Here is a 27,580-nt window from a genome sequence, read left to right as displayed (position 1 = left end):
CTATGTCAGTCACTATATGCAAAGTACAGGTACTGTTAGCCACTGTAAAGACTAGGAGGACCTGATATGTAGTAAATTCTGAATAGATTGTAGCTAATATTATTGTCCAAATATTTTAAATCAAGTTGACTCTTATCTAAAGTTTTAAAGAGGGTTTTATAGCCTCATAATGATGTTAATGAAAATATATTAAATAGCTTCTAAAATTTATTTGTAAAAATAATTGTACTTAATTTATATTTTATTTACAAAATAAAAGTAACGTTTTATAATAAATAATGCAATAAATAACACATATAATGTATTGTTTACAATTTATATACTTGTAAACAATATAGATAGTATGAACATAGTGAATTATAATAATAATACAAAAATATAAAAATAATATAAAAATAAATAATATAAATATAAGTAAATATTACACTAGTTATATAATTATAATAATATTATAAAATAATACACATGTAATAGATAATTTATAATTTATTAAAAAAGATTATTTTTCTCAAGTGTATTGCTTTAGAATTCAAGAAGCATTTTTTGGCATGAAATATTCTTTAGATAAAGAATTAAACTTAGAATTGAGCTTTCCTATGCCTGTCAATTTACATATATAAATAGCTGTTTACTGAGTAAGGGTTTTGACTTTGAATTTTCAACACAAAGATTTCTGCCTTTAAGTTTTAAAAAGATATTAATTACAAAATTATTTTGATGGTTCTCCAAAACATTTATAATAATTTACGTAAACTCTTCAGTAGATATCTATTTGGAGCATGCAAGGAGATTCTGTAACAAAGTGGTCCTCAAACTTTAGAATCATCAGAAGGCTCGTTGAAGGACAGATTGCTGAGCTTCATCCCCAGATTTCTGATTCAGGAGGTCTGGATAGGGGCTGAGAATCTGCCTTTCTAATAAGTTTTCAGGTGATTCTGATGATGCTGGTCAGAGAACCACACTTTGAAAACCACTGCTATATTTCATGATGAGAATTTAAAACGTTGGATTTCTTAATAAATCTGTTAATTATTTTATGTATTTTTCTCTTCTTTGAACCAAGGATGAAATATTTGTGTGTATGCTTTTCTTTTGTCTTCCTTTTTTATTTTCTTAGATTTTTTTTCTTTGAGTACAGTTGACACACAAAGTCACATTAGTTTTAGGTGTACAACATAGTGATTCAACTTCTCTATATATTATGGTCTTGTATTCCAAAGGGTAAGTAAAATCTAGGAAAATCTGTTTCTCAGAAAACTATTTCTGGATTCCACAACTGACTTTAGATATACTCTACTAAGACCTCTTATATTTTATTTCCTCTCCTCATCATACTTCATTTTAATGATGATGACAATCTTCCTTTATGAGATTTTAGGATTTTGTTTTGCCTGGTAAGTCCTAAGAGAAAAGTTGCTTTGTATCTACCTGCACATTGTCTTGTAATTTATTACACTGAACCACCATTTAAAAGAACAATTTCTGGAATGTGACACTTTGGAAATAATCCTTAATTGCAGAAAATGTTGCTTATCCAGCATAGTATGCATTAATCACATGGAGGAAACAGGGCAAAAAAGAATGAGAATGTGTGCGGCAGTAAATATCAGAAACATCCAACCATAAAAAAAAAAAATGCAGACATTATTTAGGAAAAATAAAGAGATGTGACAAGTAGGTAATGAAAAATTGCCAATTTTCCTGTTTCAGCAAACATTGCTACTAGGAGCTCCCCTGCATGTGCTGACACCAAATATACCTGATATCGGTGCCTTTTTTTAAGGCAAATGCTCCATTCAAACAGCAGAGCTTAAATTGCCTTCCATAATTTTGCTCTAACAGCCAAATATGCTCTACCTCAATTCAAATTTCTTAATCACCTTCATCCTACTTTCTTCCTTGATCCTGTTCATGTCCATTTGATTCTGCATCACATCTAGTTTTGAAGCTGAATCTTCTAGAGACATCATTATCCCCTTCCTCTCCTGGTTCTTGAACAAGAGTGAGTGAGGAGTTCTGCAGGGTTTGCCATTACTGCCATCTTGTTTCTCCATGCCCTCCCATTTTGTAGTTCCATTTCCATTTGAAAAAAAGAGGATGGTTTGGTATATCTTCATTTCATCTTAAAATGAAGCTGTAGGCTCCAGTCCATCTATTACCTACAAGACCTTTATCTGCAACTTTAGGTTCCTTAAAAATTTAGGGGTCACTGTATGTGCTTGATTTCATAAGATGATAGTGAGAATCAACTTAGGCAATCTAGGTAGAGGCTCTTTGTATACTATGTAAGCATAACTTACATGTCATGGCCAAGACTAGGGGTGAAGCAAGTGAGTTGCCTAGGGTGCAAAGTTTAAGGAGGCACTCACTCTCAGGGTTGTGCCAAAGCAGGCTGCCTTCAATTTTCCATCTTTAACTGATGTCACAGGCAACTGAGCTGTGACCAAAGGGTTAAAATCAGTGTATGACTGGCATTATATAGATTAAATAGCTATTCTTTCTCCCAGGGCAGATGTACTTAACAGAAACAGCAGTTTGGGGATTAAAGAAAAAGAAATAAAGTTCCTAGCTGGTGAAAGACCCTTCAAAAATTTGCAATGGATTCATGGCAACCTACCCTACCCAGGAATAAGGATGGTCCTGGGTTTCAAGAGCACTGACTTAACAGTGCTAGCAGGCAGGAAGCTTGTACATTTTTCTTTTTTTTAGCTTGTACATTTAAAAAGAATTTGCATCGACTGCACTCCTTCTCAGAGCAATCGTTCCACTTGGGTCCTCAAAGTAAAGAATTTAGAAGGATTTCACTATATTTAATTCAGAACCCACATTAAAAACAAAGAAACAAAACCCACGCGTAATTAGAGCAGGAAGCCCTCTCTCTGTCTTATCCTAGAAACTGTTATGCTTCACAAACAGATTGAAGGAAAATTTCTCCCTGCCTCAACATAACATTAAGACAAAGATTACTACATAGTGACAAAGCTAAATCATCTCGGGAGGATAGAGTTCCTTGCTCACTAATGATTATCATCTGCCAAGAACTAGCATGCTATTAATACTTGCGAAGTTCTCTGGACTAGAAATCCATTACTAGCAAAAGTACATGTCCATTTTTATTCTAGGTAATTAATCTAATTTGACTTTCTCCTGATTGCTGCTTAGCAGAAAATGGATGCCGACTCCCTTCTCTGTAAAGAACAAGTAGATCTTAAAGCATAGTTCTCTCTCTTTATCATACCCTCTGTTCAATGAGTTCTCCAAGTGCCCAAACTTGTCTAGAACTATGATTATTAGTAGAAAAGATACCCAGTACCCAATGGCTGCTATGTAAAGAGGAGGTGGGCCTGGGAAAAAAAACTCATGAACCAGGCTCCCAACCCCAAAGGAAAACGATATGTAAACCCCACAGATTCATGGTGATTCTCCAGAGAATATAGAGTTGGGATCCATCAACCCTCAACCTTCAAATGTTGCTTCCTTCAAAGAGGAACTCACTATATTTGTCTCACTATAAATAAGATGGCCCTTAAAAAAAAAAAAAAAAAAAAAAAGATGGCCCTTAAAGAAGGAAGTTCAAAAGTGTTGATTTCAGTGCTTTATTCAATCTCTAAAGATGCCTCAGGCAAAGAAATACGTGTTTGAGAATGCTTTCCATTCCAGTCAGCCCATTCTTCTACTGAAACTGAATTTAAACTGGAAAAATCAGAGAATGCAGAAAAGTGAGGAAAAGACTTAATAGACATCAGTTACCAAAGCAATCAGTGGTGAATTCTGGAAATATATGTGGCATATATTATAGATATTTCTGGATTACATTGGTTTTACCCTGTAGTCTGATTATTTGATCATCCTCTGGTCTGATTACTTTTTTCTATTCTGAAGTTAAGTTGTTCTAAGCAGTACATGTCTATTAAAGAAAAATGAGAAGGTAGAGATAAGTGGAAAATGAAATCACTGAGAAACCTACCTGAAGGGGGTTAAAATGTACACTCTGTATGTAAATATTTCCTTCCAGACTTTCATGCATACTTCTATATACATGCTTATGTTAGAAATTTTTTAACTTGTGTTTTCACGTTCATAAGCATGTTTCCATGTAAATAAATAAGCTTTATTTTTTTAAAAAAATTTATTTATTTATTCATGAGAGATACAGAGAGAGAGAGACAGAGACATAGGCAGAGGGAGAAGCAGGCTCTCTGCAGGGAGCCCGATGTGGGACTCCATCCCAGGACCCTGGGATCACTACCTGAGTCGAATGCAGATGCTCAACCACTGAGCCACCCACGTGTCCCCATAAATAAACTTTAATGCCTTATTCTTATCCACTGCATCATGTTGCACTGTGTAGATGTAGTGTGATTTATGGATGTTAAGTTTTGATTAGATTGAAATAAACTATAATGAGTGGCATCTTTACTAGTCCAGATAGACTGCAAAATGCTTTTTTCTTCTTTTAAAATTTTGAAAAAATATCCTGTTTATGCTATGTATAGTCTTTACCCTGAGCCCACTCATGTGGTGTAATCTCTAATCTTTGACCTGACATGCAGGCATGTTAGAATAAAGGCTGTCAGAATCCCACTGTATTCCCGGTCTCCTCCCACTTCTATGCATTCCAGCCTGGTTCTCGGGGTAGCACCCTCCTCTTTGATGGTTGACTGTTGTCAACCTGCCACCCTGAGCCCACTGTGCCTGCATGCTTACTGCAAGGTAGCTGGCAGTGCCTGGGAATCCATGTTCTTCCTGGGTCAATCCTCAACCAATGACTGACAAGTGTAGGGGTATTAATATCTCAACTCTTTCGCTTTTAGGCAAAGATTAACCTGAGGCTGTATTTTGCACTTTTTTTTTTTTTTTTTTTTTGGTGTTGTTCCACTGGATTGAGTACCATTTGCTCACTGTGGTTGCTGGTTTAAAATGCAGTCTTTATTGACTGCCTTGCCTTCTCTGGTCACTTCTGTCCCTGTCCTGTGTTCCTTGCACTTCCCAATACACTGCTTGCACTTGAATCCTTGGCTCAGTGTCTGCGTCTGGGATTACCCAAACTAAGACACCTGTTACGGTCTCTTCACCAGCAGGATTCTGAAGGCATGGCCTCTGTGTTGTTGCAGAGGTAATGTAGGAATTCATCCAGTCATCAAACAGAAACACTTTTCTTACTTCACATCAGTATAACATTTGTTGCATTCACAGAAAAGCAGAGCACTTAACACCATGTTGATTTTGCATATGGAAATACTGTAGACTCTGAGCTGAAGCAAATATTGTACAAGGTCATGCAGCTAGTTAGAAGAAGAACCAACACCAGATCTGGTTTCTTACTAAAAAACTGTATCTTTATTAAGTAGCAGTTATGTGTCAAAAGTGAGATTGACTTGGGACAAATATGAATTACTTTTAGGAAGCCTAAACCTTGAACTATGGTCTATTCGGAGTATTTTAAAAGCATACTTATTTGCTTAATAACTATGTTTCATTCGGGATTCTAATCTCTACTTTTTGTCCTCTTTATGTCATTTCTGTGGCACCTCTTTCACTTCTTTTGTCACCTAAGGGTGAACTGTGTCTACCAGGCACTCTATGGGCTCATAAACTCACAAGTGCCATTTAGCTGAACCTTAGTAAGCTGGACTCATGGGGAAGAGTGATGTGCATAAATAGTTGTAGCTAAAGGCAGTGTGTGGTAAGCACTCTAAGAGAGGTGGAAAGTCCTTTGGGAGGACAGAGGAAGGAAAGATAAATTCTGGCAGAGGGAGCAGGGAAGGCTTGATGGAACAGGTGGCCTTTAAGCTGGATCTGGAAGGATGGGTAGGATTTCAACAGGCGGATGTCAAGGTAGGGAGGGGTGAGGAGAAAGGAGCAGCATGAGCAAAGGAAAATGCAATATGTTTTCAGGGAATGTTGAGTGGAGTGGGGTAATGGGCTCACAGAGCACATCATCAGAGATGGAAGAGACATGTTTAACATTATATGGTGAAGAACTCTCCCCTCAATGTCTGGGAGTTACCATTTTATTTGGTGAACAGCAGATCTGTTAGCAGGGAAGTGTCATAATTAAATCTATATTTCAAGAGTATTTGCCTGAAAATGCCGTTTTTTTATTAGATACTATCAATTGTTATACTCAGTCATCCTTTTATTGTAGAATCAATTTCACATAGAATAATATAGAGTCCTTTACCACGACTCTGATACTGTATAGCATCTAGCCTTTGCCTGTTCTTCCACCTTAAATTGTGCCACTGACATTTGCACACTAAGTTCTGAGCACATTTGCTTCTAGAAGTTCCTAGAAAACACCCACTTCTGGTCGGCCCTGGCCCAGGGATTCTGCACTGCTTCTTTTTCCAGCTTCCATATAATTGGCTTCCCCACTTTCTTTGCAATATAATTGACATACAACATTGTATAAATGTAAGACATACATGATAATTGTTTGACTTATGAATATTGCAAAATGGTTACTACAATAAACTTAATGAGCATCTATCATCTCATGTGGACACAATAAAAAGAGAAAGAAAAGAAAGAACTATTTTTATCCTTGTGATGAGAACTCTTAGAATTTGCTCTCTCTTCACAGTTTTCCTATATATCATGCATCAGTGTTAGCTATAGTCACCATGCTATATGTTACATCCCCAGTACTTACCTGTCTTGTACCTGGAAGTTTATACCTTCTGACTCTCTTCTTCCAATTCCCCACTGGCTTCTTTTTAACTGACATTTTCTTAAAGAAAATCTCCTTGTCTACCCTATCTAAAACAACATTCATGCTATTTTCTAAATAGAAACTAACAAAATTATTATTTATTTGTTTGTTTCATTCTCTGCCACTGTAATTGGCTCATGTGGGCATGGATCATACAGTAATGGTCTTCAGGGTATCTCCAGAGCTCAGCAGAGTGACTAACACATAAAGAAGCTACAAAAATGTTGAATAAATAAATTGAATGAAGTAGGATTAATATTGCTAGAAAACTGGAAAGATGTTTTATTGCTTAGAGATATATCTAAATAAAGTGTTCAGCCCCTGATTATGGAGGTTTGTACCAAGGATTCTGGAACATACTGGTTCAATTGTGCAGAATATCTTATAGTCATGGCCTTCCTTATTCATGTTAGTTGATGCATCGTTTCTAGGTGGAATTTCCTTTCAGTACATTTGTTCCTTCTTCCCCACATTTCCCACCTCCAACATTTTCTGGCCATTATTTCAGCTAAGTGCTAGGCTTGGTAATTTTCCTAATGATCTGGAAATGGATTGCTCTTTTGCAGATGGCCATGGATTGAGTTGCCCAAGACCCGGTCATAAGTCATGACTTGCTGAAAAGAAAGGGAGTTTTTTGAAGTGGAAGGGGCCTTTGGAGGTCATCCAGCAGCTTTTGAAACAGCTCCAGCAGCCAAACTAGTAGGCCCAGTACCTTCCCTGGCAATCTGGTTTCCTGATTTACTACGAGGTATGGAGCTGTTTATGATGCTTTTGATAGAAAATAAATGACTCTTAATTCTACCGTAGGATGAAGTTCATATTTGAAATATTTGAATAGGTTTTTCAGACCATGGCTCTACAATTGGCTATAAAATTTTACAGTCTTGTTTCAAGGATATAAAAATCTGTGATTGGAGCCTCTACTCCAGGCTACAACTGGAAGAATTATAAAAGCTAAGGCTACAGCTGAGAGACACTCCTTCCTGGTTTTGGAATAAATAATTCATCAAACTAAAGAAGCAATGTATAAAGGTAGGTAGACTGATGTGAGACTAATTCTAAAATTAAATTTAACCTGGAAGGTGAATAAAAGGATACTAGTTAACGTCCTATGATTTCTAGAATGAAATGCAATCAGAACTATAAGACATGATTTGTTCCTAAACTGAGGTCATGTGGAAAGAGATTATTAGTTTTAAAATTATTTTAATTGTGCCAATGGACACAATGGGATACCACCCAAATACTGGCTTTTTGGATATTTGAAAGGAAGCTCTACCTTTATCGTGTGGGACTTCTTCCTTTTCAAACATATGATTTCTTTCCATAGTTCCCCAAACAATATAATTCATTCCCACCACTTCAATGTTAGGATAACCCAAAGAACATATTTACATGAATTGTCCAGTGTTATGCATAAGGTCAGCATCCATGGTTCTAAGTGGAAGTTAAAAGTTTGTATTTCCTAGAGCTGGACTATTAAAGTGGCTCCTCATATACCTAAACATCATTTATTTGACATCTTTAAACAGAGTCAAGAACTGGAAACCAAGTCAAAATGATCTCTGAATAACAAAAACAGGTGGCACAAAATTCATGCACAGAATCTTCCACATTTCTTTAGAAGACCATCCTTCACCTTCTACTATCTTTCCCACAAGCTGTGTACTTTTATTTCATACTTAACTTTAATAAGCTCTGTTATTCAGTTTGCTGTTGCTAATAAAGCAAATTCGCCACACGTAAGAGTAAGGAATAAGAAACCACAGCATTGGGGCACCTGGGTGGCTCAGTTGGTTAAGTGTCCAACTCTTGGTTTCAGCTCAGGTCATGATCTCAGTGTCCTGGGATCAAGTCCTGAGCCCTGTGTGGTGCTCTGCACTCAGTGGGGAGTCTGCTTCCTCCCTCTCCATCCCTCTGCCCCTCTCCTGGCATGTGCACACACTCTCACTCTCAAATAAATAAATAAATCTTTAAAAAATGAAACCACAGCATTGGAGGGAGGAAAAAGCATACATAGTGTTCTTATGTGATTCAGCACACAGCATACAGATGAGAATGTCTCAGCCTCATAAAGATGACATGACTTAACTATAAAGCATTTGGAACAGTACCTGGCACAGAGCAAGCACTCTATAGATGCTTATTAAATTAATATAAATAAATGTGCTTCTTAATAAAAAACGAGTGCCTAGAGAACAAGTGATGTTCTCTTGGATGACAATGATTTTTATAAAGGAGAGCTTCATCACCTTTCATACATCATCTTTAAGAGTGCAGGAAAATAAACACCACTTTTTGAAAATATTTCCATCAGAAAAAAATATTTAAACTCAAAAATAGAAGTTAAAATGGTATATTTTAGTTATTTTCAAACTCTAGGTGGAACTCCATTTAATGTCATCTGACAAATAGGGTTTCTTGAAGTCTTTGTTCTTGATTTATTCCCTGATTTAATGTTTATCAAATTCTGAAATGTGACAGAAACTACTTTCTAGAAACAACATTATATTTGAAGTCAATTTGTCATGTGAAAGGAAGAGCTCAGGACAGAGTTTGGACCAAGGTTCTGCGTCCAGCTCTGATCTTAGTGGTGATCTTGATCCTAAAGCACAACTCTGCCTCCAATCATAAGCTTATGTGCCTCCAAAATGTTATTAGCTTTGGACCGTCTCTTGCTCTCCACTGCAGAGACAAGTAATTTGAAGGCACGGGTTTTGTCACTGCCCTTTACATCCTGGTGCTATAGGGGAGAAATTTGCTCCCCTGGCCCTTTGCCTAGAATGTCTCCATCCCACTCCTCTGCTCCCTGATGAAATTCTAGGTTTCTTTAAGGCCCGTCTCAAATGCTACCACCTTTTGACACTTCCCCTCCTCTCCTGTTCCACATGCACCACAGGAAAGGGTGGGAGGCTTCTTTGTGCTCCACCATCACTCAGCTCCTAACACCACTGTGACGTGTGTCTTAGTATCCACCACAGGGAAGCAGCAAAGCATGGTGGCCATGAGCTCAGGCCTAGAACCTGCATGCATTGAGGATTGAACACTGTTTCCACCAGCTGTATGTTGCCAGACCTTGGACATGTCCTCCTTGCTGAGTCTCAGTACCCCAGTTTGAAAACCCAGCATAAATACACTACTTAGTTCATAGGATTGAATGAGGATTACATGAGGTAATGAACAAAAATCAATCAGCAGAGTGTGTGTCGTGTGGACAGTTCTCAATGAATGTTGGTGTTAGCACTGTTGCTTTTACTAACATAAGTCATGTATGTGTCATTTTTTTTTTTTTACTAGACTGTGAGCATCATCAGTGGATCCTTAATAGTAGCCACCCCGCCTTGGCACACACAAGGTTCTTAGTGCTTGTCAATGAATATATGTGATTGCTTTCAGTGTCATATGTGATTTTCCAGGACTCTGTTCTCCTAAAGGGCTTACACTACCCTAAAGGTCAGACCACTCTTCTTCCATGACCTCATTTGCTATGCAGTGGCCTGCCTTCTGCCTGCATAATTATTAATGAAAATAATAATTAATGAAATTAATTCATAATTATTAATGAAATAATTATTAACCAAACACTCTGAAAAGTGTTTGGTTTAGACAATAAATTTTATGGTCTCTGTAGTATTGAGAGGTGCTTCATCAGTTTTATTCTCAGAACTTAAGTTCCTTTCTGTGCAAAATGAATGCTACTGTTGACATTATGAGGAGTGGTCAATCATTTGCTGTATGGGGTTGAAGTCCTCCTACAGAGAAAATGTTCAATAAATAGCTGATAAAAGAACAAATGAATGAAAATTGGGTTATTCTTTGTTTTCCTTTTTTTTCTTTTGAAAAATAAAACAGGGTAGAATATTGGGTATGAGCCTAGGAAGATAGGAATATTGGACCAAGAAGTTCTTTCTGCCATTTAGAATTAGAAGTGGGATAACCCTACATGGGTAGAACTTTAGAGAACTTTTTTTTTTTTCACTCTTTTTTTTTTTTTTAATTGGTGTTCAATTTACTAACATACAGAATAACCCCCAGTGCCCGTCACCCATTCACTCTATAAATCCAAAACAAGATATAAGGGCGAGACCCAAGAAAAACCCAAGCTAAGGGTATACATGCTCTTTGGCCTTATGTCTACTTGTGAATACTATTTTCAGGGAATGCTGCAGTGAAATTTAAAGAAAAAACTTAGAGCTTTCTGTTTGCATGTTTGTTTGCTTAATACTAGGCAGTGTGGTTCACTGACCTAGCCCTTAGAAAAATGGTGAAGCAGTTGCTTTCTTCATGAATCCTCAGGCTCCTTTTCTTACTCATTTTGCTCTCTCAGTGTTGTGCTCTCTCAGTGTTGTGCCCTCCCTGCGTACCCTTTTTCCTTTGTTCCCCTCTCCCTGTGCACCTGTTTACTGGCCTTGGCAACCCAGAGTTCTTTGGTCAATCTTCAAATACCCCAGGAGTGTTTTTCTTTCTAAGTCATTTTCCAAATTATGGAAAGGAAGGTGTTATTTCCTATTAAGGAAATTTCAGGCACCAGAAAACCCACTGGGAAGAAAAGCAATCTGAGGATGAGGATAGCGTCCTGGAACACGTCTGGAGGCAGCATATTGAGTAGATGGAAAGCATGGGCTTTGGAGTCAGGCCGAGTTGGGTCTGAATTCTGGCTCCTTGCTATTGGCAGTGTGGCCTTGGGTCTTCATTTGTATGAAAGGAATAATAATAAGACTTGACTCTAAGGTTGCTTTGAAAATTAATATGATTGTCTCTGTAAAACACCTAATAGTATGCATAGGTTGTAGTCTTGCATGAGGATTATGAGTTAGGGATTTGGAGGTAGATAGATAGAGGGCCTAACTTTTGCTCAGGGGGAAATAACTTGACTCTCAGATTTCTGGAGAGATAGCAGTGCTTTTTTCAGGACTGTTATTAAGGCTTACATGCATGTAAAAAGACTGACTCCAATTCTTGAAATATAGTAAGTTCTAAATGAGGTGTGGCCTACTACATACATATAATAACAGTTAAAATTATATTAATCTACTATGGTTGAGCTCAATGAAGTAGAGATTATTCTTGTTGTCATTATTAGTGAATCATTGGAATTTCTGAATTCCTTTGGGAGACAGGTATCTTCCTTGTTTAAACATGAGATAGAATCCTGAGTCTAATCAATCATTTTATATAATAATATTTCCTATGTAAGGGAAACTTAGTGTTTGAAATCCATTATATTTTTCCAGAGTGAAGCGAAGGAAATGCAAAACAAGATAAATCACTTGATCTTTTCTGTCCCCCATTACTACTTACCATAGTCATTTGTGTGCACCCAACCCACATAACAAGGTGACTGAATTTATTTTTAATGTCATCTTGGGCTGTGGAGAACAGTCTAGAGCACTCCAGGTAAGCCTCTGTTATGAAACAGGATTCCACTTCAGCTGCCTCTAGTCACGTAGATGTACCCAAACTTATGCTCTGACAGAAAAACAAACATTTGGTTATCTCCTTGTGCATACTTGGGGGAGAGGGGAAAAAAAAGAAAAAAGAAAAGGATCTGACCTTTTGATATTCACTTTCTCCATCCTGCGTCTGGCCAGTGCACAAGTAAATAAAGGCTGGGAACTACAAGCCCACTGTGCCATTCTTCGTCATGAACTAAAATTCAGCCAACACCAGATATGAAACCAGAAACAAGCAGCATTACTACTCTACTGAGGCACATTGCCTTCTTCAGATCATGTTTTTCCAAAGAGCTACACCTGAATGTGACTTGCTGGGCTTCCAATAATCCTTTTTTTATGATTGTGGTTACGATCTTTTCGGAAAAAGCCAGGAATGAGACCACTGTCTCTGGTGTGCAGCAAAATTCAGAAGCCAGAGCATTCAGAGTGTGGTGCAGAAGGAGCCTACTGAGCCACGGGCAGGCGAACCAGCAGGACATTTTAGATGTCACAAACCGTTTGCATTTACTAGTAGTTCAAGGAACTAGGAAAAAGTTGCACAGCAGATCTATTGTACTGTTACAGGGACAAATAAAACAGAACACAACACAACCAAACCAAAACAAAACAAAAACGAAACTGTGAAACAGATGATGTGTGGGAGTAGTAAACTGCCCAGCATAATAGACACACAGTCTCCTCCAGGATGGTATGTGCTTCACAGTCTCTACAAAACACAACTAGTGATTCACATTGCCGTTTTGCCCTGTTCCCACTTCACGTGGCTCAGAGGTAGCCCTTCCTATTGAATGTGGCTATTATCTGTTTAGTGTTTGTCTCTCCCGGTGGACTGGGAACTGTTGGAGGGCAGGACCGTATCTTAGTCCTTGTTTTATATTCCTAGTGCCTGGCACACTGAAAACAATAATGTCTGCTGATTGTATATAAATCATAACCCTGACAAAACAGGGCTAAAGTTCTAAACTGATAGGCAGTTTGTTAACATACATTATCCGTGATGGTTTTTTTTATATATATTTAAACAGTTACAGGTCCTTACTTTCAAATTCATATACACCAAGTTATTCGTTTTCTCATGTATCCCCAACACACTTTAATGTACCTACCTACCCTATAGGCCAGCTACTGAGGGGGTTTACACAGATGGAAAAAATCTTTTCCTCTCCTTTAATGAGATTATTGAATCTGTGTCACGAGCCACAGCCTATATATTCAGAAGCCGCCCTAATAAATAGTTTGGGGTTTATTTGATAGTCTTGGCTGTCACTTGAAACAGAAAATCAGTTCAACACCACAGCAGTTAATATTGACTAAATGCCTCCAAACCTCAATTGGCCAATGTTTTAATCATATGGAGACAATCTGAATTTTACTGCCATCAAGAAACAACAGGAATATCTAATGCAGGAATTAGGAATGCATATCAATTTTCACAGTGCAGTTTAGTAATTATGAGAGTACACTTTCTTGTTGTCATTAAAGGGGCTTTCTGGTAGCCAAACTATTGTTCTGGTGTGTGGTGAGTCTAAAGACTCCACTGGCCTCTCTGCCTTTGATCTTTTGAGTTTCTGAAGTTGTGGGATTTTGCATGCTACACTGATAATCTGGGAAAATGTACAATCACTATAAAAGGAAATTTTCCTATTAGTCCAAGAATAATCGTTTATAGCAAAACCACCTGACAGAAACATGTGGGTGCATATCACCCTTATGAAGACCAAAGATATTTTTACAACTGAGGATTATTTTCTTCCCTTTGTACAAATCCATATGGTGCCTATTCAGACATCAGTCATCACCAGTGCCGTCTCATTCAACCCCAAGAATAGAGTTCACAATTTTTGCTCCAAATTTGGATAAAAAGAAGTTTTATGAAGAGTTAGTTGTTTCATCTTCCACGGCCCAATTACTTGAGATCAATGGCATATAGACTCAGCTGGGGTAGAGCAGCAATCGTGAATGAAAGTCATAGGGTGTGGCTTTCCTGTCTTGGGTACAGCCTGCTTGATCCATGCCCTACATCCTACTGCTTTCTCTCCTGGAGTAAAGCATCCTCCTGACTGTATAAGGGATAGTACTTCTCCCACAGTGAACAGTCTATCTCTTGTTGACCCTCATTACCATATGTAGGGACTGCTGCACCTCATACATTCATTCATAAAAAGGAAAGGAGGGAGGTGCCACTGTTTACTGTGGTGACCTGTCCTAGGTGTATGTCTGGTTCTGTGCATGCTTGGTTCCAGAAATAAAAGGAAAGAGGAGGGAGACAGACCACTGTGCCAACATAACCTGGCTAAAGAAGATCATAATATTTTCCTCCTGAGAATGACCTTCCTCTGACAAAAAGAGTGGGAAAATTCTGGGTGGACTCTGACACCACTTCTCTTCTTTGGCTGCATTTGTTGGTTAAAGTAATTCTAAATGTGACCAAGTAAACCTGTCTGGCTAGGCCATTTGAACTAGAGAAGACACTAATTGTTGGGGATGTGGAAAAACCTGACTACGTATATAACAATAATAAATCCATCCACCCCCCCAAACAGAGGGAAGGGAAAGTCATTGTTATTACTTCAGTAAGCCGGAATCTGTCATGACACTTGGTGACCTGGGAAGGAGAACGCAAGTACTAGGAGAACATCTCCTAATACTTTATTCCATTTTCCATTTGTTCGCCGCTTGGTTTGAAGGCATTGTTGGACTTCTAAAACTGATTGTAACTATTTCAATGAACCTCAGCCTTGGGGAGTTCAAGCTCTGGAATTATCTACTATTGCAGAGAGCAGGAGAAAAGTTCATTCAAATTAAACAACAACAGACTACACTGCATTTATACAAAATCCTTCTACTGTCCCCAAAGCAAAATGATTTCTCCCCCACTCTGGCGCACACCCTGTAGGCTGCACCTTGGACCTTTGTGAAATCTCCTACAGCACTCTGTGTACTGTTGATTTAGGCTTAGCTTAATGGTAGAGGTCCACTGGGGAGCATGGTGTAGTAGAAAGAGGAATAGATGGAAGAACCTGGGAACTACTTCTAGTTCTACAAAATAAGTAGTTAGCAGTCTTACAGGGCACACAACTTTCTGGGCTATCAGTTCTTATGTGTAAGATGATAAGATTTAATAAATTGTTTCTTTGTATCTCTAAAACTCAATGAGTTAGAAGACATTAATACATAACACAGGTCATAAGGTAGAGAAAACAGAAAGAAAATAATGCAAAGTGGCACACAGTGTGATTTGCCCCAGCCTTATTGGAGCATCAAAAATTCTTCATTGGAAGTAACATCTCACTCCTCCAATGCCCTTGTCACTTTGTCTCCATCTTTGTCAATTTTATCCAGTTCTTACCTGACGTTCTCATAACTGACATATAGATCTTGTCTTCTCCATTAGCCGTAAGCTCCTTGAAAATATGATCCATCTATTCTACTATCTATAAATCTCTGGATCTATAAATATTTGTCAGAAGAATCAATGGTTCTGGTGGGAGTGTTTAATGCTTCTAGATAATTATTATATTTAAAAGATAAAATTAAGTCTCAAATGATTTATTTATCTCAGTTCATAAAACTGGATTTGAACCCCAGTTCTCAAGTATTCACAGTAATGTGCTGTTCTTTTATTAAAATTCACAGACGCTTATTCTGAAGACCTTTGTTTCTCCGCCCTCCTCCCCCTCTGCCAATCCACTAATATCAAAAGCCTGGTAAATAAATAAACAAATAATAACAAGACCTGCATTTTTTTGTGCCTGGGCTGAAAGCATTATTTTATAAAATTCTTAATACTATGCACATTTAGATGAGGATCACTGCTTCTGAGTAGTAGTGCCACTCAGATAGGAATGGAGCCAGGATTATCTGACTCCAAAGTTCATGCCTTAAACAAGTAGTGCACACTTCCTTTGTGTTTGATTATCTACCCAACACAGCCTACCTAGACTCTTATTTCTGTGAGTGTCTAGTATGAACCCTACATCACTGTGATGCAACAGAGCCAAAATTATTGAAGAAAAAGGCAATGTTTTAGAGCTTTGTTGTGGTGAAGAGGCAATGAATTTTATTTGGAGTTCGTAAGCTATTCGATTACTTAGCCACTTAATGGCTGTGCGAAGTTAGGAAATTTACTGAAGCTTAATAAACTTCAGTTCTTTGTTGGTAAAATGTGGACAAGAGCACGTACCACAAGAAGTTTTTATAAAAACTCAACGACATAGTGTGTTCAAATACCTAAAAATGCATAGTGTGTGCTCGATAAGTCCTTTCTCATCCTCTCCCAACTCTGCCTTCCAGTGTAAGCACTGCCTTCCCAAATTCCTAACAATGAAAGAATGAACTATACATTGGCAGGAACGTCTTGGCATCCTCTATTAAGGAGAACTTCTCTCCTCTTCAGCTTAAATAAAGTGCTTTACCTCACTAGAGGTTACCAGAGCCCATCAAGGCCCTAGCCATCCTGAAAGGTATTTGCTATCAACACTTTCATTGAGTTGAGTAGAAGAGAAGTTGCTCATTTTGCCATGAACAAAATTCTTCCCTGATGTTTTTATTTCGGTACTCAGTAGTCCAGAACTATGTTCTTCATGAGCCCATACCATAATGATACTTTTATTGAGTAAAATCAGAAGTATTCTTTCTCATATTTTCTTCCTTAATTTATTTTTAAAATATAGGGCCACTGGTTCTGCAACAACAGTGACCTCTACAGGGGCATTCATTGATTCATTTGCCAAACATGAACTATCTTGGACTAGAGACATCAAGATGAAAATGCATGACCCCTTAAATATCTCACAGTACCTCAGGGGAGAGAAGAAATGAAAAGACAATTACAATGCAGCCTAGAGCTATCTATGCCTAGGAACCTCACGTGGTGACCCACGTGGTGAGTCTCTGAGTCTTTATAAAGGGTACTAGCCAGACCTGATCAGCAACTATGGCTCTCAGCCATCCAATTCACAAGTACTTACTGATATTTGAGTCTACGCTAGAAACAAACACAAAGATATGTGGCATGATATATGCCTTTGAAGGACTCTTCTTTCCTTACAGAAGCCAGTTGGCTCAAACCCTTGAAAATTTAAATTGAGGAAAGCAATGGACTTTTCTTTGCCTCTTGGTCTCAACCACGTAGCCTCAGTGTTAGGTGGTAGCATCAAGGTCCCACTCCATATCAGATGTATCACTCCCCTCAACTGAACCCAACCTCCGCACCACCTCTTGCCAGCACGAGCTTCCTTGGCTCACAGTGTGGCCCATTCCATTTGGGGCAACTTAAGGTGAGAAACCATTTGCCATCTAATAAGCCAAATTTACCATCCTATAGAGTATGGTGTTCTACATTTTTTTTCCCATGGACTGCCTTTGAGTCTAGTGAATTTCCTTAGGATAATGTTCCTAAGTTCAGAAATGTATACTTTTTTTTAAGATGTAAAGAATGAGCAGGGAGGGGCTGAGAGAGAAGAATAAAGAGAATATTAAGCAGGCTCCACGCTCAGTGCAGTCTGACATGAGCTCTGGGATCATAACCTGAGCCGAAATCAAGAGTCAGATGTTTAACCAACTGAACCACCCAGGCACTCTCAGAAATATATACTCTAAATAGGAAACTATGCATGTATGTGTGTGTGTATATATGTATGTGTGTATATGTGTATAAGTATACAAATATGTATGTATATCAATATGTTTTAAAAACAAAAGACACAGATTTATGTGGTCTTCTTTACAACATGTCTAGAAATAGGTATAACTATCATAATTTTGAAGTAGTGCTATGTGTAAGTGATATTTTGAAACATCTGTATCAACTCTAATATGATATGAAAATAGCCCTGATTTCTATTGGTGACAAGGCGACAGTTCTACTAATACTACTGTGGTGTGTTACTCACATTCATAACTAAAGGGGATGGGAAATTTCAGTTACAGGGTAGCAGAACCAAAGATGTAATTTTTTCCCACCCAAATTCATAGACTTCCTTGAATTGTCACAAACTACCTCAAGGTAAAGAATTCTTTCACAGAGATTCTTAAAAATTTGCTTTTTGCAACCACACACAGCAAATCAGTCTTAACTCTCCTGCTTCTCCTGAATTAAGCCATCCAATTAAAAAACTGACTTTGTTTCCAGAATCTTTGGTAATCTTTGGTAACACTTTCTCTGCATTGAGCTAGAGTTTGTTAATTTCCAAATTAAAGCACAAAACCCAGAGAGTAAGCAAACATTCCAGTATGTTATGACCAGCCCACATAACCCCAGAGGAATGAAGGATAAACTTGAAGGAACACCTTGGCACCCTCTCATGATGAAGTTGTCTCTTGGGGAGAAAAATGTGTCAAAATGGCTGATTAACTATTTTACAGTCAAAGTAGTAAGTTGTTTAAAAAGAGGATTGACTTTTAGTGACAGTTTGATTTTCTTACTGAAATGATCATTTTAAACACAAGTATGTAACACAAGGGATTAGTAACACAAAACTAAAAGAAAAAAAAAAGGTTTTTTTTTCCCCAAGATGAATGACTGAGTTTGTCATTTGTTTAGCTTATGCTGGATGTGTGTATTTAAAGCTTTTTGAAGACTGCGCCTTCCAGCAGATAAGCAGGAGTCTCTGATCCTAGCTGTAAATTAGATGTAGCTGGAGCTCAATAGTGGTACGATTAATTAAGCACCAATTCTGTGCTGGGAAGCAAAAAGATGAATAAGAAATGGCCTCCGTCCTCAAGGGAATTTAAAATTTAGTAACAGACATAGACATATGACAAAAATAATTATACAAGGAAGACTAAAACCACACTATATTGGAGGGGGAGGAATATCCAAAATGATATAAAGAAAAGAGTTGTGCTATTATAATCAGTAGACTTAAACTGTCAAATGGTTTTGTTGACAAGACAAAATAATACTATAGATTCTCAAAGCATTCCATATTATCATACTCAGCAAACACCACTATAATTGCTAGGGTATTCCCTGTCTTTCCCACTTATTTGAGCTCTTCGTGATTATCCCCTAGAATCTTGCACAGCACCTTGCACATGGTATCTTCTCCATACCTACTATAAATAAGTGAATGAAGGTGCAACATACAATGGGAGAGGTGGAGGAGGGAGTGGAAACCCAGTTCGACAATTTGCTTGGCTGTGTTAATTTTTGAAAGCTCTTGAGCTCTCTAAGCCTTGGTTATCTCACCTGTAAAATGGGAATAATAGTAAGAATCCTAGGCTCTTGTTAAAGATTTAGATGATACCTATTAAATATTTAACAAATGGTCATCCCTCAAGGAATGTCAGCTGTTGTCCCAGAAGGAAACACGCAGAACTGATGTTTAGGGCTGGAATCAAATACAATGATCCACTTCCGCTTTTTCTTTTGAAAGAGTAAACTCAAGAGACTGTAGGCTCTACCTCTTCCTAAGGCCACGTGTCCAGTATGAAAAACAGGAACAGGTGCAAACCTTGTCTCCTGACTTTCCTAGCTTAATAACTTTTATGAATAACTAGATAACCCTTTTCTAGGTCAAAGGGGTCTTAATACCTTTTGGGCCTCTGAAACACAGTGATACTATTGTCAGCAATTGTCTGTTTTCTCCAAAGTTTACATTCTCTGAATTCACAGAAGTGAGATATCTTAAGTACTTTTTCCATATTATTTGTCAAGTTAAAGTCTTGGAGATATATATATATATATATATATATATATATATATATATATATTTGAAGCTACACATTTCTGTATTGCTCCATATATTTAACGAAGAACAGTGAAGAGTGCTCTCTGAAGGCCAGAGGATATGGCCCTAAGACATAAATATATCCTCAGCAAAGAGGTTAAAATGGACACCAATCTATGTTCTCTTTCAAGTAGTAGGCTTGAGGGTATTTTTCATCTGTTTATACTCATTTTTCATCTCCTCAAATGAAACACTCCTATGCCAATAGACTTAAATCAAGCAATAGTCAATCAAGACTATTTCCATATACACAATTGTAATCACTTAGTAACCAGTTGGTACTATATAGGAAGATGTTTGCTTGTTGTGTTTACATGTGTGAGTAACTGGTTTATCTAGGGATTAAATGCAACAATGCATGTAAAGGATCATGCTAGAGATAATAACCAGACTATTTTATTACTATTTCTGTTGTTTCTACTATACAAAGAAGCAGCTCAGTAGCTATCTGTTGAATGAATGCTTGCATAAATGGTTATGTTCTTAGCTATCAAATGTTATAACCAATTGCCTTAATTAATAAAACTTGCAAGAGATAAATCCTTGGGGTGGTGGTAAAGATTAAATTACATATTATGCAGGAATGTATCTAGTATAATCTGGTATGTGTTCAGCATTGATGTTAGATCAATGTTAGATCAATCTTATTTTGAAAATGATCAATAAGGGGAAAATTAAAGATAGCTTGAAAATTTGATGAAATTTAGATTCCTAGAAAAAGCAGTTGGCAATGAAATCTCATTATACAGCTGCTGGGTTTTTATTAACTGTAAGTAAAATATCAACACATCTATCAACTTTCCCAAAACACTGCTACTACAATTAGAAAATATAATGCATTATCCAGAGTATGTATTGTAATTGCATAAAAGCAGAGTGAGGTGGCAAGTTTCCCATAGGTGATAAGATTAGCTTCCTCCAGCTTTTAGAGTCACAGCTGTAGAACCAGGTGGAATAATTTTTAATGCAGATGGTATTTGTACTAGACAAAGTCAACTCAGCTTAGCATTTCACATGAGTTAGTCAAGTGTTCCCTTGCTCACCGTGTTCTCTTTTTCCACCCCCCTCCCGCTGTTTAAATAAATTACAGGAGAGGAGAATTTTAGCTTGGAACTGCTACTAATCCATAACATGAAAGTCATGTTTGTGAATATTCCTGCTCCTGGCACCATATCCTTTAAAAGCTCTCTTTGGGGACAAGTTTTTCATTAAGTCATGTATTTCCTTTGTCTCTAATTCCCTTGCATTCATAATTCAGAGATGTTTTCTTAGTGTAACATACTCTCAGGTATGTCTTCTCCTGAGGGTTACTATATCTGCGAGCATACTATGATCTTACTTACCCTGCTTTGCCTCTCAAACAGGTAAGTGCCTTCAAAGAGATTTACCCTTTAGCCATGGGATTCCTTTATTACAAAGTAATCTAGAAAAAAGAGATGGAATCCAGAGTTTCTCTGACTGAAAGGAGATGGGATGTGACATCAAAAACTGAGAAGCAGCAGTGGACCTTCTCAGCCTCTAGGATTTATCTCTCCTTCCCTTGTTGCTGATACCTCACTATTACAACATTGTGTTTGGTTCCCCCTTCATCCAAGCTTCTGCACTATTGGGGCACCGTGTAATTCCATACAGTACTTGGGTGTGTTAGAGGTTAACATGGTTGAGAATGGGGGAGACACAGTGTGACCTCCCTTTCTTCCCAGACACCAGGAAATCTTTACTTTGTCCTTGAAAAAACTTTTTGCTTTGATTCAAGGACACCATACCTCCCAGCAGAACACAGTGGCACTAGAAAGAAGCAGTGTCCTGCGCACAGGCCGAGCCCCTGATGGGCAGTCCCAGGATTCCCTACCCTTTCCTGACACAGAGGTCACAGCTTCCCTCAACCTTGCCTGCCCACCCCCACCCCAGTGTCCCTTCTCCCTCCTCTGCTCTCAGGAAGAACCGCAGCTTTTCACCAAGAAAACTTTTTTCTGGGCCTCCCAGACTTTGTTTTAAAGCCCCCTCTGAGCTGTATCCCCTAGCCTTCATATTTAGCAGCAAGTTGTATGGCATTTGACCCAAAGATGGTGAAGAGACAAAGGTGTTCCTAAAGCTAAAATCACCAACCTAGCTAAATTAAGATGAAGCATACAGGAATTATCACTGCCAGCCACAGGTTGCCCACTTTGAGTGATTATTTCTCTCTTCTATGCACATTTATAGTTTGGCCCCAGAATATGGCTGATCATGAAAGTAACAACAGTGCGAGGCTTATTAGCCATGAATTTTTAAAAAGCCAGACTAGGTGTAGTAGGGACTAGTCTGACCATCTCTGAGATTCTAAGAGATAGATGCATAATTCTTGTTATTCTACCACATATCTTAGACTCTGAAAAAAACACTTAAAAAAGCTATTCCAGCTCTTCTGTTTTGAAACCAAATTTGCTAGGATTCTAGAGACACACTTGACTATCACTGTACAAAATGTATTCTTGTGGCCCTGAACCTACCTTTGAGACATGTTTAAAACAAAGGCTAGGTTTATGGATAAAGTAGCTCATAAGAATTTCCCCCTGGGGCAGCCTGGGTGGCTCAGCGGTTTAGCGCGCCTTCAGCCCAGGGCGTGATCCTGGAGACCAGGGATCGAGTCCCACGTCTGGCTCTAGTGCGTGGAGCCTGCTTCTCCTTCTGCCTGTGTCTCTGTCTCTCTCTGTCTCTCATAAATAAATAAAATCTTAAAAAAAAAAAAAAAAGAATTTCCCCTTGGAGCACCAACTCAAGAAACCCTATTCTCTCTCTTCTCTTTTTCTCTGTATTCTACTTCCCTTTCTCTCATCCATCTCCTAGCAGAGTAAAGATAAAGATCACTTGAATAACTTCAAAGAATGAAGCTAATTCAAAGAAAGAGAAGTTGAGTTCTCTCTTAAATATGCTGCTTTTCTTATTTTGCCAGGCGGCACCAATTCTGGAAGCAAAAGTAGAAAAAAGTCTTCTGAATGGTGTATCCCCCTTCTTTTTTTTTAAAAAAGATTTTATTTATTTATTCATGAGAGACACACACAGAGAGAGAAACAGAGACATAGGCAGAGGGAGAAGCAGGCTCCACGCGGGGAGCCCGTTGTGGGACTCGATCCCCAGGACTCCAGCATCACGCCCTGAGCTGGAAGGCAGCCGCTTAACCGCTGAGCCACCCAGGCATTCCAGTATATCCCTTATTAAGTAAGGCTCTAGACTCTACTTTTCAAAGGGAAGAAGGTATATACAGTTAGGCAGACTGGTTTAGCTATTCTGGAGATTGGAGTCTCCCCCTGGTCAAGAGAAGACATCACTTTTCACAGTTTGCATGCTGCCCTCTCCTGGCCTATGTGTCTGGGAATGTTACCAGCACGTCAAATGTATTTATTTTCATCCCACACCTGGGTGCAAGGTGTGTGTGTATACATGAGAATTTGTTTAAAATATTTAGGAAATCTCACTAAGAGTTTATATTTGAAGCTTGTTTGAGGAAACAAACTCACTATTCCCCTTACTCTTGGATTCATATTTATACCATCTCCCCTCATACCTTAGTGCCTTGACCCTCTCCCTATTCATCCTCTTACTCCCACGTGGCTCTGGGACTCTACACTGCAAATCAGTGTTCCACATAAGCTGGGTCTTATAGATGAGCTGGCCAATCACAGACATATTCCCAATTAGAAGGTGTGGCCATGGGAAATATCTGTATTTAGCTTAGTGGTTTGAAGACCAAACTTTAGCCTGACTTGTGATCAAAATTAATTCTACACATTATTAGGTCAGCATGTCTGATTTTTATAAGAGGGAACTCTGTGGTAGGAACAGAAACAGCTAAGCAAACACAGAAGTAGACGGCACCAGAGGCCAAGTCCATAATTGTATACCTTCCCCTTCAAAACAATTTGTCTTATTTGCTGGTTCTTTGTGTAACTTGTTTTTAAACCCAACACTTGGCACCTTTGGTTGCAATAATTCATCACTTTCTCCTAAATACTTAAAGGACCCTGATACTGAGAAAATGCTTGCAACCTCGCATGATTGCTGTAGCAACGCTGGCGTAATGTGGCTGGTCTAATCTGTTGTGTGCCTGTGCCTCTGCAGACTCTAAGTGTTTGTCCTTGACCTAGGCCGGCCAGCCCTTTTCATATCAATAAGAACTCGGTGCCCAGACTGGGAACCTAATTCCATTCCTTTGCTTTAGAGGAAGAGATCTAAGGAAGAGGTGTTTACTTTAAAGAGATTTAAAGGCATGTATCTTGTTTAAATTTTACCAAACTTATAACTGGCGGGTATCTAAAGCTCTAGCTGGCTATACTAAAATGCACAGGGAATGAACTTTTCATTACTTCTCTCAGTGAAGAATGATAGCACAAAACAATGAGTAATCAAAGCATTGTTTACATTTATCTTCCAAACACCATCAGCGTCTCTTAGTCCAGATAAAGTGTGTTTATATATTCAGCCTCACATTTACTTTGTCACTACCGACATGCCCCAAATTGCTTTAGAGTTTGAATGGCAAGGGGAAAATGAGTCTCAATTTATTTCAGTTATTATATTTGTAGATTAAAAAATGTTTATAGTAATGCAAAACTGCCCTTTTAACTGGAAGTAGAATTTCGTTGGGTCAGTTAAATAGTATTTATTTAAATAGGTAAATTCTTGACAACTAGTTTCCTTTGTGATGTAAAAAGAGAAAAATATCATCTATAAAATCAGAATGTTCTCTCCTAAATAAAACATTCACTTGCCATGTGTATTCCTTGACATGATTTCAAAAATACCTGCTAAATCATTCAAACTCGGCACTGGACAAAAATATGAGCAGTTTTCATGACTCCATGGTAGAGCTAAGCATGCAGTTTCCTTAATGACAAAAGAACATGTTAATTTGATAAAAACCAGGTCAGTGTAAATTCCCCATTGAGATATGTAAAGCAAATACCTTTCTTATAACTTCCTTATCTACCTTGGGCAGGCACATGTCTTGGATAAGGAGTGCCCTAAAAAACAGGCATGACAGAGTGGGGAACTGATTGTGAATTACCAATGGATGGTTTGAATATGTTCCACCAAGAATCCACTGGGAAAAGTGCTAATAAGGTAACATATTCTATTGGTCCTGCACCTGCTGTAGTGCCATTCTCCTGTGGAACTAGAGTCCCAATCTGTGTCTGTTCTGAACTGCAGGAAAAGCTCTTTATCCAGGGATTCAGAGCAGCTATATAGTAGTTATTTGAGGATCGCCCAAAGCAAGACTAATCTTTTAACTCAGCCTTCATTCAATCCCCACTGGCTTTTCCAAGGCAAAGACTGAACCCATTAAGCAATGTTAATTTAATCACAAGTAATCAACGGGGGGAAAAAAAGTTATATAATCATCTTCAAAATTTGAAATCAAACCCTGTAAAATCCCAAGACACAGAATTCTTTTTTTTTTTTTTTACAAAATTCATGTCTCAAAATAAAATGAATAAAGAAAGGAAAAGAAATGGCCAGATGCCTACCGATTTTAGTACCAAATTAAATCAAACCAAAAATGGGCATTTCCTTACAAGTATCACATTTATGACACAATTCCAATTCATGACTCTTTAATGCAATAATACATGAGGTCTTGGAACTCATCCTGCCTGAGGGTGCAGAACAGAATTGCATATTCAACTGGTAAGACAATGTAGAGATAAATCAGGTACACAAGAAGAGCCACTGACCATTCCATTGAGAAATCTTTCTCCTTCCTCTCTTTATCTTGGACCACAGCGAAGCAATACAGTGCTATTTCAACTCATGAGTTTAGTCCACGTTGGCCACAGGCTTTAGAGATGAAAACCACGCTCAAGTCCTCTCTGGTTCCCGACTCCTTCAAGGGAGGGTATTAACCTGATGGGGAGGTGGGAACGTTCAACGCCTGCTTTCTAACCATCAGATGCTGTTTGAGTTGCTACAGGTCACAACTGTAACGGGGAGGGGGGGGGGGGTCACCAAGATACACAAGTGGGCAGCATGACAACATGCAGATACTGATGTGGTTTTAAAGAAAGAGATGACGGTCAAGTTGGAAGGTCTTTGCTTTACACCCACAGAGAATTCAATAGGTGGACAGACCCTGCAGCCCCCAGACACACGGTAACGGCTTTGATCATCTAGGGGGCATCGGGAGAGACCCTCGGTGCTTTCTACTCCGGCCAGCGCGGGGGGAACAACGATGTCAATTACTTTCAAGTGCCTTGCGAAGGTAGAAATCAGAAACCGTGTCTGCGCCGCGCTCGTGGTGACAAGCTGCGTACCTGCAATGACGTGATGGAAGCCGCCTCCTCGCGTCCCGCTCCTCCGCGCTCTACAGTCCCCTGCGCGCGGTGCGCCGGCTCTCGCTCTGCCGCCTTCGGGGGCCCGCGGCCGGGGCGGCGCGGACGCGCATGCGGAGGCGCGCGGGCCGGGGCCGGGGCCGGGGCCGGGGCGGGGGCCGGGGCGGGGGCCGGGGCCGGGGCCGGGGCCGGGGACCGGGCTGGGGCTGGGGCTGGGGCTGGGGGCGGCGGGGCGCCGGCTCCGCGGCGCGCGCTGGGCTGCGGCTCGCAGATGTGCACCGGCCCGGGGCTCAGCTCTGACTCCGCGCGGCGCTGCACCGGGATATTATCGCAGTCTGGGATTCCTATTGGCTCTGCACGCCAAACAAATCACACCAGCCACCCCCCACCCCCCTTCTCGGTTTCACTCAGCGCTTGTTTCTCATCTAACCCACAAACATTGCAGCCACACACACTTCACTCACTTGCAATGTTTCTCTTTTTCTCCTTCCAGTCTGGATTTACAACCCTGTGGTCAGCTGTTAACATTTTTTTTAGCAGGCTTCCAATCCAAACCTTCTTGTTTATGCAGAGAAATTCTCCATCCCTAAACCCGCAAAAACCACTCATTCCCCTCAGATCTTCTTCCTCCTTTTGTTGATGGGTTTGCAATGTGAAGAATGTACAAAGCCTGTGTGTGATGCGTCCGTGTGTGTGTGTGTGTGTGTGCGCGCGCACACACACACATACACACGCGCGCACACACTAGGCTCCTTTTGTTTTGAATAACTGAGGCCAAAGAAATTAAAGGCAAGCTGAGCCTAATAACCTAAGTGAGAGCTCAACTAATAAAATCTTGAATGAATTCAGTGGAAAACACTCATTGCTTGAGTTTGTTTTCTGTTCCAAATAGCGCTTTGGTCATTATCCCTATTTTTGTTTATTGAATGCAGAGGTTTCTAATGCAAATCAGACTTTACAGCATCCAGCGAACATGAACAATGACGCCAGACCAATTCTTGTGCTGCGTGGGCTCCGTGTGTTATATCAGAAGGCTCCAGTGACGCCTGCATGCTGCTGCTGCTGCTGCTTTTTTTATTATTTTTTATTTTTTTAAATTTTTTGGTCTTCTCTCTACTGATGGTCTCAAGACAGACACTCTCTTAGTGTGATTCACTGGTCAAAGAAGGCTGGTGACACTCTACTGATAAAGTTTCCTGCATTAAAATGTTCAATCTGTGTATATCAAGAGTGATAAACCTTCAGTTAGAGAATGAGCCCAAGAAAAATTTTCTGAGATCTGACAAACTTGGCTGGGAAAATTAAGAATAAAATAAAACTTCACTGTGTTTTCTAACACAGACCCTCCCTTAGTTTCCCCCCACCAAA

The 27,580-nt window shown here is 39.1% G+C and overlaps 1 protein-coding gene across 3 annotated transcripts in view; it reads right to left on the bottom strand.

Moving 5' to 3' along the window:
• The window catches only part of GREM2 (gremlin 2, DAN family BMP antagonist), a 112,534-nt gene extending 85,628 nt beyond the window's left edge, over positions 1–26,906 (bottom strand). The window contains exons 1-2 of one of the 3 annotated variants that reach the window (XM_072830423.1): positions 26,195–26,333; positions 25,619–25,787 (exon numbers count right to left, since the gene is read on the bottom strand). In XM_072830423.1, coding sequence (XP_072686524.1) covers positions 25,619–25,626 — 8 coding nt within the window. In that variant the 5' untranslated portion in view covers positions 25,627–25,787; positions 26,195–26,333. Of the gene's footprint in view, positions 1–25,618; positions 25,788–26,194; positions 26,334–26,676 lie in introns of those variants that run through there. The other 2 variants (XM_072830425.1, XM_072830424.1) reach the window with 2 other exon arrangements.
• Between the last annotated feature and the right edge of the window lie 674 nt (positions 26,907–27,580).

This window comes from Canis lupus, chromosome 6 (assembly GCF_048164855.1).
Source record: "Canis lupus baileyi chromosome 6, mCanLup2.hap1, whole genome shotgun sequence".
Taxonomy (NCBI): domain Eukaryota; kingdom Metazoa; phylum Chordata; class Mammalia; order Carnivora; family Canidae; genus Canis; species Canis lupus.
The sequence above is the reverse complement of the archived record's forward strand: the minus strand, read 5'-3'. Positions and strand labels throughout refer to the sequence as shown.